Source organism: Asparagus officinalis, chromosome 2 (genome assembly GCF_001876935.1).
Source record: "Asparagus officinalis chromosome 2, Aspof.V1, whole genome shotgun sequence".
Classification (NCBI taxonomy): Eukaryota; Viridiplantae; Streptophyta; class Magnoliopsida; order Asparagales; family Asparagaceae; genus Asparagus; species Asparagus officinalis.
This window is the reverse complement of record NC_033795.1, coordinates 27,990,133-28,013,528: the sequence shown is the minus strand read 5'-3', so window position 1 is coordinate 28,013,528 and position 23,396 is coordinate 27,990,133. Positions and strand designations below refer to the sequence as shown.

General features: G+C 37.1%; 1 protein-coding gene across 1 annotated transcript; it reads right to left on the bottom strand.

The window, feature by feature from the left end:
- Positions 14,131-15,003, bottom strand: LOC109830993. The gene has a single exon (XM_020398339.1). The coding sequence runs from the start codon at positions 15,001-15,003 to the stop codon at positions 14,131-14,133; it is 873 nt and encodes a 290-aa protein (XP_020253928.1).

The window sequence follows — 23,396 nt, the reverse complement described above, 5'->3', positions numbered from 1 at the left end:
AAAACCGACCTAGACGGATTTCTGTCTAGGTTATGGCAACCTAGACGGAAATTCCGTCTAGTTTGATATTTTTACAGCAAAAAAAATTATTTAAAATTTTCAATTTCCTATAGAATTACATTATACACATGAATACATCTAATCATCCAAATATAATCAAAATTCATAACAGTTACATTAATAACCAAATATAATCAAACCATCCAATGCACATATCCAACAATTTCATCATACACAATACACATATCCAACCATCCAATCCAAAATATACATCAATCAATTCGGACCAATATATACATCCAACCACATGTTCACTAACAATACACATGATTAAGATAGGGTACACAACATGAATAAAAGTAGAGTGTTATAACAAATAAAACTGTTTATTGCATTAACAAAAATAAAAAACCTCAACTCTCGTCGTCATCAGTAGCATCTCTATCCCGGTTACGAGAACGGGTATTGCTCCCTCCAATATCTCCACTCTGAATGTCCAATTAAAAAATAATCATGTGGTGTTTAATAATATAGTAAACAAAAATGAATTTATACATATAAAAAAATAAGATACCTGAACGCTGCTCTGCCTAGCATCGGAATTATTGCCAATCGAGCTTATGATTCGTATGATTCCACCGTATGCGCTTTGGGGAATTACATCGCCTAAATATTCCATAGCGTACCCCATGAGATCGTCCATTAAGTTGGCCATCCTCGCAACTCTAGTCATCTCAGTAGTCACCTGAAAATGCAGTTCTGGATCAATCTTGTCAAACAAATACGCGGAGATGCGTGCGATAAATGGCATGGCCTGAAAACTGCTTGGGGTTGCTCTCGTTGTTAGATGGCGTGGAGGATGCTGTGGATGATCTTATGCTTATATCGGGTGAAGCTCCAACACCATGCAGAGGATATCTTCTTCTCCTATTATTAAGGAGAAATAAATTTAGATTTTTCTTTCGAATCAATAATGTAAACAAATATAAATAGGAACGTAGCATTCAAATTGAATCGATCTTTTACCATCCATACCTATTATGTCCCATTACGTTCTACGTAAGAATGATGTTCTCATCTGTAGAAAGCATATGAGGGTCTGACTCGCCTTGTTCCCCCTCCTGCGACAACCTCATTGATGCAGCCTCCTTAGATGCAGTCTCAAATCCTGCCTAAATCACAAATATATAGTTAATTCAAGGTAAAGATCATATTATTTATGTTCTAGTTTTCTCATAATATTCAACGAAATAGAGTTAATAATACTACTTAAGATATATATAAGTCTTACCACCAAATTGAGATTTGTCTTGATCTTTTCTTGATTCTTCTCCTCACCCCTATACCTATCACGAAAAGTACCATACGCCGCTTTTGCCTTCAAGTGTATCGACATTTTTAATTTTCCCTATCATATTATGCATTTATGAGATTTCATAATCATATTAAGCATCAAGATCATTTTAAGCTTTAAATGACATATACCGTATCATAACTATAAACATCATCCAGATTGGCATAGGAGTGTGCGCCCAAGTGGTGATCATACAGCTTCTTCCTTCTATTCTCTGACCCCTTCATGGATTTACTCTTTAAAAAAAAATATTTCAGTAAATATGCAATGAAATAATATCTTTTATTTATAAAGTAGTTTTTATGAAACTAACCTTGGCGGCATCGCTATCCTAATACATGAGGAGAGCCGTGAAATAAAGCTCGTCAACTCGGTCATCGAGGTTTAAAAACCTCTGCCAGTCCTCCTCATACCTGTCATATGTAAAGTGTTTGATCTTATGCCTCCATTGTTTGAGGACTGCTTCAACCTTGACATTAAACACATAATTCCAAGCACCCTCAAAGTCCTCAAGACAGAAGCATTCCTGTAGATTTACATACACATTTAGTTCGGATAATTTAATATTAATTACTAATTATTAATAAATAAAAAGCTAAAGCAATATGCAGTTACCATAAGCTCAGTCCATATCGCCTCATACGCAGTCCATGGTAGTTCTCGGAAGTAAAAATAAGGGTTAATAATGCTCGCTCTACACACGAGAACCCTAATGTATGCATTCAATCTTATCGACCAAGGACCAGTGGGCAAATTATAACTATTCCACCGAATTACCGCCCTCATTCCTCTTGGTGGTTGTTTAGATTCAGGCTTACCTCCGCCACGTCGGCTCTCTATGCGATCTGGCTTAGCACCTACAATATTAACAACAAGATAATATATCATAAAATATATAAATCTGAAAAGACCATTATGCATGAATTCTAACTAAATTTTATACAGTGATACCCTACTGTACTACTGCTTACATATAATATAATAACACTATGTACTATACTTACTATATAGTAGATGAACCTTGTTTTGCGAATAATAAAATTACACTAGCTTACAGAAGCAAAAATACCAACCAGTGCATGAGGCATCTACTTTAATTAATTTGTCTTACTGGTTTTTGTAACAAAAGTTTATAATTAAAATTTCTGGAACTAGTAAAATAAGCAAGGAGATAGTTAAAAGTATTTATGCAATTTACCATTCGCTTTCTCTCTTTCTTTTGCTGCGAGTGTAGCATTTTTCCTAATATGCAACATAGGAAGCATTTCCTCCAACTTTCTCACAGCACGTGAGTGAAACTTCATTGAGTTAGCTTTGGACTTATGAGAGTCCGGAGGGAAGGGTAAACTAAGATAGTCTTGCGTCTTCGGACGCAAGTCAGTGTGGAATGTATACGAAGGGTATGTCGGGGTCCAAGCAGCACCTACATAAGAAAGGAGAATCATCAATATAAATTTTAAATTGACCATTATCAAATGTTAAATAATGAATACATTCATCGGAGGATAGTTCTGGTGCTGCATCAGAGAGGCCGGGTGATGAATAACCCATATCTGTAACAAATGAACACTATGAGTTTTCTGCTAACTAATAATTTACAAAAAATATTGAAATAATTTTTATACCTGCATCCGAAGATAGTGGTGTATCATCAGCACCGGTACCCGGTGTGATACTCCGTCTTCGATCACCCCCCCGGGCTGAAGAGCCTCCTCATCTGAAAATATAATTTTCCTCATAGTTTTTAATATGATAATCTGAAAATCGGTAAAGCAGTGTAACATATATAGTTCATACCAAAATCAAGGGTCACATTCTGTGTGTTTGAGAATTCTTGCCAAACGTCATCAGATGATCCAATTGGTTCACTATAATTATCTTCATTTTGTTCAATATTTTTTTCATTGTTATTAGGAAGAACAAGAGATCTTGGCTCTTTGTACAAAACCACCCAATCAGACATGACATTCGGATCTTTCACGTAAAAGCACTGATCAGCTTATTCTGCGAAAATGAATTTCTCATCTGTATATACTTCTCGATGGAGATTGACTAGTGTAAATCCATAATGATCCTTTTGCTTTTTTGCATGACACCACCAAACCTTGAACATCTTGTAACTATATTGTTTTGGTTTACCAAATTCGTAAATTACCTCAATAATATCTTCTACTTGGCTATAATATAGTATGTCAGCTTGAATTGGGTTCTGATCTCTTATACTTGAAAAACATTCTTGAACAAATAAACCCATGACCCCACTGTTCTGGGTTACCCTCCTATCATCGGTCTCTAGCGTTCGAAATTTATATCCATTAACCAAATGCTCATTATAACGTCTCACTTCGTGATAAGGACGTTGTGCATGGAAAATAATTCATCTGATAATGTAGTGCAACCAAGAAGTGATTTTTCAACCTACGCCAAATAATTTGAGAATATTTAGGTGATGGTATATAATGAATGTTCAATAATTAATTATAAAACACTTACATCAAATCTGAACCAGTCAGAAAATTCTTTCTTATGTCTTTTCTGAATATTATGCGCTGCATTCCTACCAGTTATTTCATTCTTAAGCTTTTCCAGATGTCGCCTATATAAACAATATATAAGTTTTTATTGATAAACTATATGTAAAATGAATACTTCTCATCTATATTACTGATTTTATTTGTTACCTTCGATAATCTTCGAACATATCAAGGTTTTCCCACACATATGCATGAATTTGATCTAAGAGACATCTCGGATATTTTTCACGATTCCTCTCCTTATCAAGTACTTGAGATGTGGTTTTCTTCTTATGCATGTAACGTGAGGCAAACACAAAGCATTCGTTAGCCGTATATCCTTCAGCTATCGATCCCTCGGGACGAGCTCGATTGCGAATATTGTGTTTCATGGAGCTTAAGTATCTTAAAATTATAAGAAGAGGTAATCATTAGCACGGTAATTTTAAAAATGCATATATATTTAATGAATGTAACAAAAACCGTAAATTACCTTTCAATCGGATACATCCAACGATAAGTTACAGGACCGGCGATTCTAGCCTCTCTTGCAAGATGCTGGGTAAGATGGGCCATAATTGTAAAAAATGAAGGAGGGAATATTACTTCCATATTGCATAGCATAACTCGAACATCGGCTTCAAGCTTTTTAAATTCATCTACATCTATAACTATAGAGCACAATTTTCTGAAGAATTCACAGTACTCAATTATAATCTTCGACGCTTCTTTTTCCATATTATTACGGACTGCAACTGGGAGTAGTTGATCGAGAAGAACGTGATAATCATGGGTCTTCAGACCTAAGAGTTTTCTCTCTTGCACCTGGACATTATTTGATATGTTAGCAGAGTAACCATCCGGCGACTTTACCGATTTGAGAATTTCACAAAATCGATGCATTTGCTCAGTTGACATTGTAACACGAGACGGAGGCAACTTTAATTTTTTAAGACCAACATCTTGAGCTTGTAAATCATTCCGAATATTCAAAGCAGTCAGGTCTTGACGCGCCCGTAGGTCATCCTTCGACTTGTTTGCATCTTGTAGGAGAGTTGATATTATGTTATCACATATATTTTTCTCAATATGCATGACATCTAAATTGTGTCGGATTTTAAGATTTTGCCAATAAGGTAGCTGAGAGAATATACTAAATTTAGTCCATCCTCTAGGTAATTTTTCGGCTTTGTTCTCAACTTGCATTTTTTGGACCTTCCGCTTTCGCTTCAACGACTTTTTTGACTTTAAGGAATCTCTTACTCCAATCGGGTTGAATTTAGAATATCGATTTTTCCAAACCTAACTTTTGGAAAACCCTCAAGTAATTTTACAATCTCATTACCTGTCAGCTGACATGGCTTTATTCTCTTCTCAATTGTTCCATCAAACATATTTGATTTGCTTCTGTACTTATGACTCAAGGGCAACCACCAACGATTAAACCAATAACAACTCTTCCGGCTATGTGGTAGTCGAAGAGTTTCAAATTCCAGACCACATACAGGATAAGCACACTTGCCCTTCGTAGAGTACCCAGACAGATTAGCATAAGCTGGAAAATCATTAATCGTCCACAATAGAATAGCATGTAATCTAAACGACTCTTTTAAATGAGCATCATATGCTAAAATACCCTCAGTCCATAATTGTTTTAGCTCATCAATTAGAGGCTCTAAGTAGACATCAATATCATTACCTAGAGCGTGCTTACCAGGTATCAGTAATGAAAGTATCATAAACGGTTGTTTCATGCAAAGCAATGAAGGTAAATTATATGGCATTAATATAACTGGCCACGTAGACCAACTAGAGCTCATTACCCCAAATGGATTGAATCCATCGCTAGATAGACCCAGTCTTACATTTCTGTAATCTTCGGCAAAATGAGGATAAGTTTTATCCACATGCTTCCAAGCTAAAGCATCAGCAGGATGTCTCACTTTGTCATCATCTACTTGATCATCCTTGTGCCACCTCATGTTCTTTGCTATGTCTTTGTTCATGTACAATCTTCACAATCTAGGAGCCAATGGAAAACGTCGAAGCACCTTGGCAGTAATTTTCTTCAACGTTACATCTGTCTCTGTTGTAATCCTTATTGAAGAATTTGAGTGTTGCTTCCACCTAGAAACTCCACATGTCGGACACTCTTGAAGGTCTTTATTGGCTTTATGGTATAAAATACAATCATTCGGACATGCATCAATCTTATTATAATCAAGACCCAGAGTGGAGACAATCTTCTCAGCTTGATAAGTTGTTTGGGATATGCTATTCTCTCCTCCAGGAATTACCGTCCGAAGCAAATCAAGGAGCATTTCAAAATAATTATTTGACATGCCGCTAAGTGTCTTAATATGTAGGAGTTTCAGCATAAAAGAAAATTTAGGGTACTCGGTACATCCATCATATAAGTCCTTTTCACTATCTTCTAGTAGCTCCATTATTCGTTTTATTTCCACGGAGGAATGCATATCATCAAAATTTTCGACACTTTCGACATCTCCTACCTCTTCAGGTTTAACTTCAATATCATCTTCACTTTTATCTTCGATATCATCATCAACATCATATTCTGTAGGTTGATGAAAAATATCATTCAATATCGTTATTGTGTCATCTATCCGTTGGCCACCGGACGTACCAACACACACATTTGGATCCTCATCTTCAGTTATATCTTCCCCATGATAGTTCTAATATTTATAATTTTCATCAAAACCTGATTTTATTAGGTGGATCCGTATATCATTCCTATTCAGCAGCTTCTTATTCCTACACCTACAACAAGGACAATACATAGCACCACTTCTTAAATTTCTCGGATTAATTTCAGCATAACGCATGAAGACGTCACATCCCTCCTTGTATCACGTGTCACGAAATCTATCAAGCCGTGGGATATCTATCCATGATTTGTCAGGAATTATCCTCATTTGTAAATTATATATAATTATTAACTATGATTAATCTCACAACTACTAGTACATCCATGACTCTTGTACATTCACCACACATCAAACATATGTTCACATATCATTTAACAATATGAATATTTATCTACATAAAATATATATGAACGTACGTAGAAACTAATTACATCAATCTAGTGGTTGTCATAGGAAGTCTTCTATCCATTAAGAATATAGTAGTGCTTACATCCAACTTCGTATACTTTGTATATTTTCATTTCTTGCCATTAAGAATATAGTAGTGCTTACATCCAACTTCGTATACTTTGTATATTTTCATTTCTTGAAAATTTTGGCAGCACCTACCCGCTGTTCTCCCTGTACACTGTGTGGATGTTATTATGCGTATCAACAATAGCCCGAAACGCATAACAACATACACTTATTGTATACGGAGAATAATGAATATGTGCTGCCAAAACTTTCAAGAATGAAAATATACAAAGTATACAAAGTTAGATGTATGTACTACTATATTCCTAACCCGTCCGAGAAGGACAGATCCAATAATTATGAATTTTAGTACCAATTTTTTTCGCATAATATAAAATAAACGCTCATTTCTGGGAGAAAACTTCGTCTCCTGCCCAAACCTGAGTCGTATATCATATATTATAAGTCCAAAGAATTGGATGAAATTATTGGACGGAAGTCTAGGGATAACATTATTTTTTATTCACCTAAATTGGATTATAACACATTATAAAAAATTATAATGTGTTATATATCACTCTATTTTTTTAAAAAATTTTATTTCACATATTTTCACATCACAAACTTAAATATTCACACCTACTTATAGCACAAATAAAACTTAATCGTGTTAGGGTTTATAAGTGTTTAAAACTCAATAATGATTACTAGTGTTGTTCAAATGAATTAACATGTAGTTGAGTTAGGGTTTTCATAATTGAACTCGTTTATTTTTTTTATCATAATTAGGGTTTTAAACCAAATTCAACAATAAATAATAATAAAATTAAAATTTCTAAAGCTCAGTAGAAAAATCATACCTTTTAAGCAGATTCCCGCAACGGACACCGCCGAAGGAGGGGGGGTCGGGAGGTTCCGGAGGAGGGGGGGCCGGGAAGGGGGGAGGGGCTTGTCGAGAGGAGGAGAGGGAAGGGGGGCTCAGGAGGGAGGGGGTCAGAGGGGGAAGGGGGGGCTGACAGAGGGGGAGGGGGAAGAGGGGAAGGGGGCTGCCGAACGGGCCTGAGGGGGGCAAAGGGGGGCTTGGGAGGGGGGAGGGGGCTACTCCGAGGGGAGGGGGATGGGGGAGGGGGCTCGGGGAGGGGAGGTCGGCTGAGGAGAACTCGGGGAGGGGGGGCTGCCGACGGGGGAACGGGGAATGGGGGGTGTTGGCCGAACGGGGCTGAGGGGGGAGGGGATGGGGGGCTCGGGGAAGGGAAGGGGAGCCGTCGGGAGGGGGGGGGAGGGGCTACTGCCCAGAGGGGGGCGGGTGGAAGGCCGGGAGGACGCGGCCTTTCGAAGGAAACGGGGGTCGGACAGCGCGTCTGGCGCCTGGCGAACAGTCATAGGAGCGACAGAATGAAGAGAGTGAAGAAGGAGAGGAACATGAGAGAAGCGAGTGGGGGGGGCTGGCCGCTGCCGAAAAGATGAGTTGCCCTAGGCAACCTAGACGGAATTCCGTCTAGGTTGTCTGTCAACCTAGACGGAATTTTCGTCTAGGTTGACCATGCAACCTAGATGGAAATTCCGTCTAGGTTGCACCCAACCTAGACGGAATTCTGTCTAGGTTGCCCCCAACCTAGACGGAATTCCGTCTAGGTTGACTTTTTCGTTGACTTTTTCGTCTTGTTTCACAAACTAGACGGAATTTTCCTTCTAGTTTGACCCAAACTAGATGGATCAACCTAGACGGAAAATTTCCATCTAGTTTGATTCAACCTAGATGGAAATTTTTTCCGTCTAGATTGTTCCGTCTAGATTGGTCGTTTTTCTACTAGTGAGTGAAAAGTACGAAATAAACTTTCTTACCATGATTTCAGACAAAAAACATTAAATAAATACTATAACCAGCATATTTACATGCATCCAAAATAAATGTTATATTTTTATTATAAATAAACCATAATTACTAAAGTGATATCTTCTTAAGCTTTGACATTTTTACCGTCTAATTAATTACTCATTTTATATGTTACAATTTTTTTCATTTATTTCTCTCTTCCTCTCCTTCCAACCATTTTACTTCTATTTCTAAGAAATGAAGTGCTTGGTATGACATTAAAGATGGAATAGATTTATATGGAAATGTTATCGCAATGATTCAGTGTCAACTTATGAACTAGAGATTAATAAAATACATATGAATGACATAATCAGTCTCTCTTGTAATTGTCACAAAACTTCAACAAGTGACAAGCCCCTTCACATGATATATCTCCATCATTCAAACATGTCAATTTTAGTTTTAAGTTTAAAAAATTTATTTGGGAAAGCTTTTATTAATTAGCATTTCCTTAAATAGCTTGAACCTTAGTGTAAATTGAGCAAAGATGTGTCTCACATCTCTAATATTAGATCATCTTTTAATATTGCTATTGTGTTTACATAATAAGTTTGTTCATGCATAGGGTTATACTTTTTTCACTCTATTAATCCACGTCGGGTATCTGCTATTTAGTAAATTTGACCCTCTATGTATGTATGTTTTGTTTCATCTTTAAATGCTAATGATTAATATAGACTTTGATAAGGTAATTAAATTTAAAACATGATATGAATTGATTCCTTTTTTTGTCTCATTACCCTATATGCTCAGGTCTTCGAGCTATTGGTCAATCTAATTATCTAAGAATCCTAACACATAAATATCTTATTACGTTTTTTATGTGGGTTTCATGAATATTGGTAAAATCTAAATCAGCTTTATTACATGAATATTGATAAAATCTAAATCATCGATTCACTTCATCATTTTACGGTCCACGTTTAAAATTTTCAATACTGAACAAGTACATCCACGTGCAACACACTTGCACTTTACTAGTATTAGAAGAAATATTTATCTTGATATCGATATAAAACAAAGTAATTACCTCTTCAGAGAGATTCTAGTGATCCTTTATGGAATTACCTCACCAATAAATACAAAGCCATGCTAAAAGTTAGGCAATTAGATGATTCCAATATTAGATATTAAAAAATTGAGAATGAAGTTAATGTTTGAAACTCTTACATAGGCCAAAGGCCTATGATATATATTTATAGATAGTCAATGTGAATAGGTTGAGTACCCAAGAGTCACCCCACTTAATGGGGTGTTACACCATCATAATGGGGTGTGAATGGAAGGATAATGAGGGGGAGGCCAAAAGCCTCCCTCATCTCATAATACTCCCCCTTATCCATCCATTACCTTGGGTTTAGCTTATGAACACTTTAGAGTTCATAAATCTATCGGGGTGGATACTTCTGGATCCAGAGTAAACTTGTTTGCCTCGTTAAAAACCTTAGCTGTGAAAACCCAGTGGGAAAAACCATCAGCCTAAGGAAAAAAAGTACAACCCATAGGTTACTCCCCCTGAACCAAACAAGCTTCAGGCTTGTAGGTCTTTCAGATGTCTCATCCCTATTCCTTTTACAAGTTTTACAAAAGTACATCTAGGCAGAGCCTTAGTGAACAAGTCAGCTAAATTATTACATGATTGGATCTGCTGTACTTTAACTTGCTCCTCCTCTTGAAGATCGTGCGTCCAGAAAAACTTGGGAGATATGTGATTCGTCTTGTCACCCTTGATGAAGCCAGACTGAAGTTGAGCAACGCAGGCTGCATTGTCTTCAAATATAGTAGTTGGCTCAAGGTCACCAGTCTTCAGGCCGGTAGACACTAAGATGTGCTGAATGACAGAACGAAGCCAAACACATTCTTTGCTGGTTTCATGGATTGCGAGGAGTTCGGAATGGTTGGATGAGATTGCTACAGTGGTTTGCTTGACAGACCTCCAGGAGATGGCCATGCCACCGAATATAAACACAAATCCGGTTTGTGATTTCTCGGTGTGGGGATCAGACCTGTAACCTGCATCTGAATAACCAATTAAGGTGGGAGACCCACCCTTCGGGAAATATAACCCCAGGTTTATAGACCCTTGGAGGTAGCGCAGAAGATGCTTAACTCCATTCCAGTGGCGCTTTGTGGGCGCTGCATTGTATCTGGCTAGTAGGTTAACTGAAAACGCTATATCGGGACGCGTACAGTTAGCCAGATATAATAGTGCTCCAATGGCACTGAGGTAAGGTACTTCAGGACCTAGCATTTCCTCCCCCTCTTCCAGTGGACGGAAGGGGTCGTTAAGAGGATGAAATTTATCCATTCGGAATTTTTAAGTAATTTCCGTGTATATGTGGATTGGTGTAACAGGATACCACCCTTAAGGTGTTCGATCTGTAAGCCAAGACAATAGTTTGTTTTGCCTAGGTCTTTCATTTCAAAAGTATTTTTAAGGCTTTCAGATATCCCAGCTATCTCTGCAGGAGATCCAATGAGATTTAAGTCATCGACATAGACGGCGACTATAATGAATCATGTTCCCGTTCTTTTTATAAAGATACACGGGCAGACTTTATCATTTGTGAATCCTTGCGTAGCAAGGAACTCACTTAGTCTGTTATACCACATTTTCCCCGATTGCTTAAGATCATATAATGATCTTTGAAGCCTAACAGAATAGACGTCCCGAGGTCTATCTGCTATCTCTGGTGGAATTTTATATCCTTCAGGGAGTTTCATATAGATATCTTTATCTATATTGCCATATAGATATGCAGTCACAACGTCCATGAGCTGCATTTCTAGGCCTTCCAGAGATGAGAGGCTTATTAGGAATCGGAAGGTATTCCCATCCATAACCGGAGAATATGTTTTTTCATAGTCTATTCCCGGTCTTTGGGAAAAACCTTGTGCTACAAGCCGTGCTTTGTAGCGCACAACCTCGTTGTGTTCATTTCTTTTTCTGATGAAGACCCACTTATATCCCACAGGTTTTACACCTTCAGGTGTTTGGACTACTGGTCCAAAGACTTCGCATTTCAAGAGTGAGTCCAGCTCTACTCCTATTGCCTCGTTCCACTTTGGCCAATCGTCTCTGCGTTTACATTCCGCTAGAGACCGTGGTTTGATGTCATCGTCGTATTCAATGACGTGAACGGCAATATCGATCGAAAAATCATCGTCGACGACTGTGCTTTTTCTGTCCAGTACCTCCTCAGTACGTACAAAATTTAATGATGTTTCTCCTATTTGTTCCTCTTTAGGGGAATCTAGGAGGGGAGAGGAAGCTGGTCTGAGCTCAGTATCCTGTGTTGGGTTCATTTTTATTTCTCCAGGATTTTTTCTTTTACGAGGGACTTTGTCCTTCGAACCTGGTGGGCGTCCTCTTTTCAATTGAGGTACAGCCATTTCTGCTGCCGGCGGATTGCATCCATCTTTGGGGATGTCAATCCTAGCTGGCGTGTTGACAGCAGGGACGTGTGATCTGACAATCTTCTGGTTATCAGTGAATTTATCCGGAAGTAAATGTACTGTATTCTGAAGATGAAGAATCTTCAGGATCTCATCTTCACATTGACTAGTACGCGGATCATAATGAGACAAAGTCTTGGTGTTCCAAGAAATGGTCTTAGAAGCGTCAGGCTTCCTGGACTGTGTGCCAAGTTTAGGAAATGAATCCTCAACAAATTCACAATCATCAAGACGTGCCTTAAATGCGTCACCCGTCTGGGGTTCAAGGTATCTTATTATAGAGGGCGAATCAAACCCTATATAGATACCCAAACGACGCTGTGGACCCATTTTGGTCCTTTGTGGAGGAGCAATTGGGACGTAAACTGCACAACCAAACACTCTCAAATGTGAGATATTCGGAGGTGCACCATAAGCAAGCTGCATTGGTGACAAAATATGGCCACTAGAGGGTCGTATTCTGATAAGCGATGCGGCATGCAATATGGCATGACCCCAAGCCTCAACAGACAACTGTGATTGCATCAACAATGGATGAGCAATCCATTGCAATCTCTTAATTAGAGATTCTGCTAACCTATTCTGGGTGTGAACATGTGCTACATGATGTTCAACTTCGATGACAGTTGCTAAGCAATAGTCTTGAAAGACTTGTGAAGTGAATTCTCCCGCATTATCAAGACGTAATTTCTTGATTTGATTATCGGGGAAATGAGCCCGCAACTTAATAATTTGTGCCAATAGCTTTGAAAAAGCTAAATTGCGGGTGGACAAAAGGCACACGTAAGACCATTTGGTTGATGCATCTATAAGTACCATAAAGTACCTAAATGGTCCACTTGCGGGGTGAATAGGCCCACAAATATCTCCATGTATTCTCTCCAAGAAGCTAGGAGACTCTAATCCCACTTTCAGAAGGGAAGGTCTCGTGATCAGTTTACCTTGAAAACAAGATAGACATGAGTAATCACTCTTCTGAAGAATCTTTAGGTTCTTCAGGTTGTGTCCACTTGATTGGCTCATGATGCGGTGCATCATTGCTGATCCTGGATGACCCAGTCTGTTATGCCAAAGTTTAAATTTCAGCAAAGAATGGCACTTCTGGTGCATAATCATGTTAGATTCTACTGGTTGAATATATGTATGATAGAGACCTGACGGGAGTCCCTTGAATTGTTCTAAGATAGTTTTTGAACCATCTTTTTGACGAGTTACATACAAATACTCATCCTCATTTATTTCATTGGTTTCTAAGTGATATCCGTTTAAACGAATATCCTTGAAACTTATGAGGTTTCTATTAGATTTCGGAGAGAATAATGCATCTTTTATTATTAGTCTCGTTTTATTTGGGAGCAATATCATTGCTTCACCAAATCCTTCTATTATATTAGATAGTCCTGAAATCGTAATTACAGGATCGTCATAATCATATAAGCTATTGAAATAGCTTCTATCGCGAAGGATTGTGTACGTCGAGGCACTGTCCACAAGGCACTCACACTTCATCTATAACATGAATGCAATATTTTAATCTAAAGAAAATAACTATCTTTATTGAAAAGTAAATTGCATTACATGGAAAGTAAAGAACTAAAGATGAAAGTACTATGAGAATTTAAATGCATATAAAGATAACATGGATCTAGTCGAGAAGATCATCCATTTCGAAGTCATCAGCAGTGAACTGAGTAGACGGCTGCTTTTCCACCAGATTTGTTTCAACAGGAGACTTCTGGCTCGCTAGATACAGATCTTGGAGGTGTCGTGGAGTGCGACAGTTTCTGGACCAATGTCTAGTCATGCCACATCTGTGGCATTTGTCCCCCAAGTGTTCTTGGGAATGGACGACAGCTCAGTGGTCTTCTTCTTCCACTTCTTCTTTCCCTCACTATTGCTGCTCTGGGGCGGGTTGTTTTTTGGGGTGGACATCTTGGCCTGCCACTTAGGGGCTTTCCCCTTGTTGAATTTACCCTTATGCTTTTTCTTCTGCTTCTGGGAAGAAAACATGTGAGCTTCGGGTAGAGGAGCTGAGCCTGCAGGGCGTAGGTTATGAGTGGCCAAAAGCAATTCTCTGTTTTGCTCCGCCATCAGAAGGGTGGAGTGCAATTCAGAATACTTTTTGAACTTTCGTTCGCGGTACTGTTGCATGAGGATTGCATCCTTCTCGTGGAAGGATGTGTAAGTCTTCTCCAACATGCGTTCCTCCGAAACTTCTTCACCACACAACTTCAGGCAAGAGGTGATATTATGAAGTGCTGAGTTATACTCAGCTACGGACTTAAAGTCCTGAAGTCGGAGGTTTTCCCACTCATAACGTGCACGTGGGAGGATTACATCTTTCTGATGTTTGTATCGGTCCTCAAGTGCAGTCCACAATTCCTTTGGGTCCTCTACAGTCAGGTATTCGGCCTTCAGGGTCCGATCAATATGTCTCCTGATGTAGATAATGGCTTTCGCCTTATCTATATCAGAGACGATCACTGTAGTAGCAACCTCAGCATTATTTACAGCATTACCCGTAACAGTGGCCGGAGCCGGTGGAGCAGGAGTTGAAATTGTGGCTAATAAGCCCTGGGCACGTAAGTGGAACTTCAGGTCCACATGCCAACTCAAATAATTCTTGCCAGCAGTGTCGAGGACTTCGAAATCAACGCTCGCTATTTTAGCCATTTTATCTATGCATTTGAAAGACATGAATTAATAATAAGGAATTAAAAATTCATGCAATAAACATGTTGCGTGGATCAGCCCGTCACCAAAAAATAAAAAGTGTCCAAAGTCCGATTATACAGTCCAAAGATAACAAAAAACATAAAATTAAAATACAATTTGGAAAACCCTATGGGCTCCCTGCATTTTGCAAAAATGCCTTCGTCTTCAATGGAATACACCGGTCTTTGATTTTTTACAATTATATCCTCACTACAATTTCTCTCTCAGAAGGAAAAAAAATGCAAGGAATTTAAATTTGGTGACAAACAGGCTGATCCAAAAACCACAACATTATTTATTTAAACATCCACGCAATTTAATAATAATATATGCAACAGGCATAACAATTGCACAACATCTCAGGCATATAATTAGATATAACCTAAATATTTAATAATTATGTGTGCAAGTGGATAGGTAGATAGGCTCTGAGACGTGTGCATGGGACTATGATGGCGACAGTGCAAAGCCTACATGCTCTGTATATTGGGTTTTTAACAACAAATATATCAGCACCTATAGCGTAATGCATCTCTCATTGATCTACTTTGCTATAACTTGAAGAGAGCTATCTCTGCCAAAATATCTGGTTTTAAATGGATATGTTGGTCTCCCACTAGAAAAACTTTTGCTTTGGTCATGTGATACTTATAGTGGAGAAGTAAATTCCAAACGTAACTAGGTACCTATGTATGTACTAGCCTCTCCAACAATTTCAAAATTGATTAGTTTTAGTTAGACTACAGGGAAACCATGTTTTAGATCATAACCTTAAAGTGGCAAACTTTCATATGCTCTTATATAAAAGTAAGATCAATTTTAATTAGGCCATGTAATTATTAGAATCATAAGATTGATCCGTATATTATCTCTCTGTCTGAAAAAACTATCATATGCTCTTTAATTCAACATTGCCATATCTTGTTCAAGTTACTGGGAATGACTGAAAAAACATAAACATGTAACCCGTGCAAAGATTGGCTCTAATATCAGAAATTTGAGCATAATGATTGAATTTTTTTTTTAATTTTCAGCTGCCATATATTATTCTACGGATTATAGTAATTACCTCTAGATCAAAGATCTAGGGACGATCGATACTAAAGATCCGTAGAACGCTGCCTCCTTGCGATGATCCGTCGAACGCTCCCGCTGCAACAAACCAGATCTCAATGCGCAAAAGAGGAAGGAAGTATTTTTTTTTTATAGCTCAGTGATTCAAGAACACTTCGTGCTGATAACGTGTTTGAAACTCTTACATAGGCCAAAGGCCTATGATGTATATTTATAGATAGTCAATGTGAATAGGTTGAGTACCCAAGAGTCACCCCCACTTAATGGGGTGTTACACCATCATAATAGGGTGTGAATGGAGGGATAATGAGGGGGAGGCCAAAGGCCTCCCTCATCTCATAATAGTTAATAATATTTTACAAATGTTATACTTAGTATGAAGTCTGATTAACTTTGCATGATAATACACACCAGCAAATCACTGACCATGATGAATTGACCTCAGATTCAAGAAAGGAGACTAACAATTAATCTTTAAACTAATTTAATATCTCAAAACACGAAAGCCGCTGGCAAAATAAAGCTTCTAATATCTTCATTTTTAAAACTTTGCTCTAAGAATTTACCTCTAAGATGAACTGATGTAACAACTACAAATACAAAATTCACTTTGATCTTTAATAAAAAAAAATAGCCAACACTACAAAACTGTGGCAAATATAAGTCGCAAACAATTAAATTGTCATAAAACATCGCAATGAAGAAAAAGTTCTCACATTCTCATCTTTTTATCAAGCTGCACCGAATCTATGTCTTAATTTTGTCACTGTAACTTTTAAGCTTCCTGAGATGTAACTTTAAATTTCTCCTTATGATTCACATCATCCAATCATAAACCCTACAACAAAACCGAATAGATGAATCAGAGGAATTTTAAAACCATCAACAAATCAAGAGTAAATTAAAGATGCTTCTTTTTGTGATAAAATTTTGTACCAGATGCTATTGAAGATAAGAAAGGAGACATAAAAGAAGAGGATCCAGCTTCAGTTTTGCACTAATCTCTGGTAGAGCTGCATCAAGAAAGTTAAAAATCAAATGTCATCTTCTGATTTTAGGGTAGTAGTTATTTCTGATGGACCAACATCGACAAAGCTTAAAAAAAAGTCCACTATGAGATGTAAAGGACCCTATCCATTCTCAAACTGATAAATGCATAGAAATCAAAGTAGAAAGATAAGCTCGGTATAAATATATATATATTCTTATTGAATATTGAAATGCCTCAATTAAAGATCGAACTAGTGGATACTTAAAAGTACGAACCAAATTATCATAAAACATGAATATCGCATGTTCAATCAATTCTCAGTTGAGCTTACTGCTCTATCGGATCAGCTCTCATCAGTGTCACTGTCGTCACATTTAAACGTGGAGTTTTTAACGTCTACAGAGAAAACAAACAAACAAACACAAATAATTATGATGAGCATACTATATTTAGAATTTATGAGGTCTATGTAGAGAAGGAAAGGGGATGGTAAGACATGTTATCTGCAATTGACACTAAAAAACATAGACAGCGCTCAAAAAATTTAGCTAGCTAGACTCATTATTGTTCACATGTGTTCCCTCTTCCACTTATAAAATTAAACAAATTTTAAGAATACTATTTCCCCGTTCTGACCTTTGTGCAAATTTCCTTCAGCTTCATCTATCACAATGAGTTTTTATTTAAATTTTTTTGGGTGCATTGCTTCTAGCCCCCAAAATAATAATTATTCTTCCCCCATTCAAGACTTTGTCAACACTCCCAAAACCCCCAAAAGCAAAGCCACAATTCTCTGAGCCCCCAAAACACAAAACCCGAGAGTTTAAAACATGTGAAGACCATAATATCATTTCTCTCTCTCTCTCTCTCTCTCTCTCTCTCTCTCTCTCTCTCTCTCTCTCTCTCTCTCTCTCTAATGATGTCACTGTGATGATCTGAAATGAGTTTTGGGAGGAAAAATTCTAGTTCCCTCCAATATTTCCAGCGATGTCGACATCAGCGATGGAACTTTCTCGGCGTTCGTTCATGAGGCGAAGAAAACTGCGATCTTGAAGACGGTGATGACGAGTTGTGATGGGTTCAGCGTTGCCGTTCTGAAGAAAAAGGTGGGAACTGCGGGGACTCCCGGTGTAATTTTTTCTCCTTTTTTCTCTCTCTCTCTCTCTCTCTCTCTCTCTCTCTCTCTCTCTCTCTCTCTCTCTCTCTCTCTCTCTCTAATGATGTCACTGTGATGATCTGAAATGAGTTTTGGGAGGAAAAATTCTAGTTCCCTCCAATATTTCCAGCGATGTCGACATCAGCGATGGAACTTTCTCGGCGTTCGTTCATGAGGCGAAGAAAACTGCGATCTTGAAGACGGTGATGACGAGTTGTGATGGGTTCAGCGTTGCCGTTCTGAAGAAAAAGGTGGGAACTGCGGGGACTCCCGGTGTAATTTTTTCTCCTTTTTTAATTTGTACTTGAATCTGAGTGCTATATTTTTTTGTTATTTTACATATTGTTGTATTTTTTTTTGAAATTGATTTCTTGAGATTAAAGCACAGTCTGTAAATTTATATAGTATTATTATTTTACTACAATGAATTTGTTATTAAGATTATGAAGGAAGGTTACGAGTTGGTTGTCAAGGTTACCAGTTAGTTGTCATTGTTACGAATTGGTTGTCAAGGTTACGACTTGAATGTGAAGGATACGAGTTAGTTGTGAAGACTACGAGTTGGTTGTCAATGTTACGCATTGGTTGTGAGGTTACGCGTTAGTTGTGAAGGTTATGAGTTTCTTGTGAATGTTACAAGTTGTTTGTAAAGGTTATGAGTTGGTTGTGAACCTCGGCAATGAGTTGATTGTGATTGTTATTAACTAATCTTCACAACCAACTCATAACATTCACAACCAACTAACTACCGAGGTTCATAACCAACTCGTAACCTTCATAACCAACTCGTAACATTGACAACCAACTCGTATCCTTCACAACAAACTCGTAACCTTGACAACCAATTCATAGCATTGACAACCAACTCGTAACCTTTCTTCACAACTAACATATAATTTTAACAACAAACTCATTATAGTAAAATAACAATAATATATAAATTTACAGACTTTGCTTTAATCTCAAGTCATCGATTTCAAAAAAATTACAATAATATGTAAAATAACAAAAAAATATAGCACTCAGATTTAAGTATAAGTTAAAAAAGGAAAAAATTATATCGGGAGTCACTTGAGTTCCTCCCTTTTTCTTCGAAATGGTGACGCTGAACCCATCGCAACTCGTCATCGCCGTCTTCAAGATCGTAGTTTTCTTCACCTCATGAATGAACGCCAAGAAAGTTCCATCGCCGATGCCGACGCCGTTGGAAATATTGGAGGGAACTAGAATTTTTCGTCCCAAAACCCATTTCAAATCATCACAATGATGTCATTAGAGAGAGAGAGAGAGAGAGAGAGAGAGAGAGAGAGAGAGAGAGAGAGAGAGAGAGTATTAAGGTCTTCACATGTTTTAAACTCTTGAGTTTTGTGTTTTAGGGTCCCAAAGAATTGTGACTTGCTTTTGGGTTTTTGGGAGTGTTGAAAAAGTCTTTGGTGGGGGAAGAATAATTGTTATTTTTGTTGTCCTTCTTGTTTTGATGATGATTTAACAAACAATTTACATCTAATATTGTTTGTCTAGTGTTTGTAATTTGTTATTTATTATAGACAAACAATATGTTGGAGGATGGATGGAATTGTGCATTCACGATCATATCAAATAGAGGTTGGCAAAATTGTGGAGTGAAGCCTACGCAATTCAAGTTAAAGATCAAGTTCAAGCTTCATCCAAATGTGTACCAAGTCAAGCTTATTGAAGATCAAGATCGGCTTGGGTAATTTAGTTTAGATTTTATATTATGTGTGTTAGATACTCTAAGCTCAATATCATATACACACACATTTTATTGGTTTCCTTGTATATATATATATATATATATATATATATATATATATATATATATATATATATATATATATATATATATATATATATATATATTATAATATATAAGTATATAATTATTGATGATATACATGCAATGTAGTCCAATGGTCAAAATCTTTTTGAACAAATAAAGGGTCTTAGTCCAAAGCTTTTCCTCAACTCTTTCTATCTAGTAAAGCCCTATAAGTTTAGAGTTGGACCTAAACTCTATTGGATCTAGACCTGGACTCAGTAAAATCTAGACCCGGTCGGACCTGGACTCAAATTAGTTAGACCTAGACTCAAATTAGTCAGACCTAGACTTAGACTCTATTAGACTCAGACTTGAACTTGGACTTAGACTCGAACTTAAACTGAGTTGCAATAGGTGATTTTTGGTTCACTTGGAATATTTTCTGATGGAGTTCGTCTCAAAGGCGTCTTTCCACTCGAACTTGGACTTGTTTCGACCGCTCATATGTTCATTTGTTCAGTGGGCAGCAGAGAGTTTGTCGGTCGACCGCTGTGGTCGACCGAGAGCTTGATATTTCCATCGGTCGACCGCACCGGTCGACCGAATAAGTCTTTGCTCGTTTCTCAGTCTGGGATCTGGATCGCGGTCGACCGCGAATTTTTTCGGTCGACCGCCGCTCAGTCAGATTCCTTCCAATGGCTATTTTTGTTACTGTTGGCTGGGTTTGTTTTTGTCTTTTGCTTGGGAGTTTTTGGCTGAGATTTTGAGTGGGTATAAATACCCCATTGCTGTTCTCTTTCAAGTAATCCAAGAAAATGTTTTTCAAATAGTTTAACAAGGTTTTAAACTTGTTTAGTGTTTGTTTAAGTTTGTTTTAAGAAGCTTTTAAGCATTTGAGTGTTTCGGTTTTGTGAATCAATTCCACAAGAGTTTGAGGAGATTATCTATTGAAGTTTGAGCTTCCAACTATCCTCCCTCCATCTCTTGTTATCAATTAAGAAGTTTTCTAAACTCAAACTCTAGCTTTACATTTATATACTTGTTTGATTATCATTGTTCTTAAGCTAGATTTTATATTTGAATTTAGTTGATTTGATTTTATTTACTCATTGGTACACACACCCACTTGAGCTTATTGTATTTGCATACTTAGTATATTAGGGTTGTGAGAGATTGTAACATTGAGTTGTGCTTATTTAAGTTCTCATCTATTGTAGAGAACTAATTTATATTTGTTACATTGTGAGTGTTGTAAGGTTTTCGGTGAGCTAGAAAACCGAGTGTGTTGTGAAGTTTTCGGTGAACTAGAAAACCGATTGTGAGGAGTGACGTTGATCGGTGAGCGTTGAAAACCGATACTGTGAGGTGTAAACGTTATTCGAGTGAGCGTATAAAACCCGGTTGTGATAGTGGATTTCTCTACGGGAGTGGGGAGCGGAGACGTAGGACGGAAGGTCCGAACTCCGTGATCATTTGATTGTGTTTGTGCTTTGGCGTTTATTTATATTTGTGCTCATTGCTCATATCGTCATTGTCTTATTATTTATATGATCCACTATCTAGCTCATATTGTTTACCCCCTTTGTGTTAGTTTCATATCCTTGTATATATCTTGTTGTATATATCCTTGCATATATATTTCATTATATAGGATATATCTCTTTGTTTACATTACTTATCCTAGCTCATATATCTTGTGGTATTTCATACTTGCTAGGATAACTTGTTAATTAATTTTAATTAGCATATAATCGGATTAGATTAGCATAAGACCCTAATCACCCCCTCCCCCCTCTAGGGTCCAACAATTGGTATCAGAGCTTGGTGCTCTTTGATTTAAGGTCTAATCGTCTTGAGTTAAAGATCCAAGTTATCTTTTTTTGCTAATCTTATTTTGATTGCATTTGTATCTTGCTTGCATATTTTTTACAAATTATGGATATGAATGATGCATCTTGTTTAGGCTATGATTCTAGTATTACTCCTAAATTCAATGTTTTCCCTTATGCTCAATGGTGCTTTAGATTCAAAATATTTGTTCAATCTAAAAATATTAATTTATGGGAAATCATTTATTGTGCTTATATTGTGCCCGCGTTAGAGAAATCCAAGTGGAGCAAACATGATAAAAAGATGTTTATTATGAACAAGCTTATGTTAGAATTTTTATTAAATGCATTGGATTCATTTATGTCTAACAAGCTTGATTCTTTTGATAGTGCTTACACCTTATAGAAATTTATTGAAGCACATCAAGGAGACTTGGAGGCGATCCGACAAGCTTTGGAGGATCCGGCTTCAAGTTCATATGGAGCATCATGCACACGGCCACTAGACGATAGCCCTAGTGAGGTTTACGAGTTCGAAACCATAAATGATTTACCTAATGATGAACTTGTTTGTGCTAGTGAAAAATTATTGCATGCCTTTAACAAAATGCAAAATGATTTTATTGATTTAAAAAGCAAGCATGAAGATTTAAAATCCGATAATGAGAAGTTAGCTTCCAAATTTGATATCATTTCTCAAGAAAGTATTGCTCTTCAAGAAAACAATGATATGTTAAATTTGGAAAATAAAAATTTAAAATTGGATATTGCGAACTTAACTCATGATAAAAATAATGCCAACTTAGAAGTAGAGAACATACAAAATGATACTGTTTCCTTTATAAATAACTATTTATGTTCTACTTCTAAAAATGCATATGTGCCTAAAAATGAAGACTTGAATTATGTTCTACTTCTAAAAATGCATATGTGCCTAAAAATGAAGACTTGAATCTTATGAAAAAATGCATTTCATCTTTAGTGTGCCTAAAAATGAAGACTTGAATCTTATGAAAAAATGCATTTCATCTTTAGATTCAACTTTGAAAATATGCTTTGATAATCATAAAAGGCTTATGGATATGTGTGCCAAGTCTAAGAAATCATCCACTCTTCATGCACACATATATAGCAAAGTTTACAAGTGCTCTATTTGCGCCGTAAAGGTCATTTAGCTAAATTTTGCTATGATGCACACAAACATAAAAATATCAATGCTCCTTGTGCATCTCATGTAGCTTCTTCATCACATGTACACACACATGCACTCATTGTTCATCATAAGTATGCTCATGTGTATAGATGTGATCTTTGTTGACGTTTTGGCCATTTGGCAAATTTTTGTTATGATTTGAAAAAGAAATCTCCTTTGCCAAATGATTTTATTAAGCCAAAAAAGTTTAAATGTGATATTTGTGATAGATATGGCCAATTAAGAAAGTTTTATTTTGATAATGTTTCACATTTGCAAAATAATCTTAAAAGATCATCTATGGTTGCAAATGTTTCCCATGCACGAGC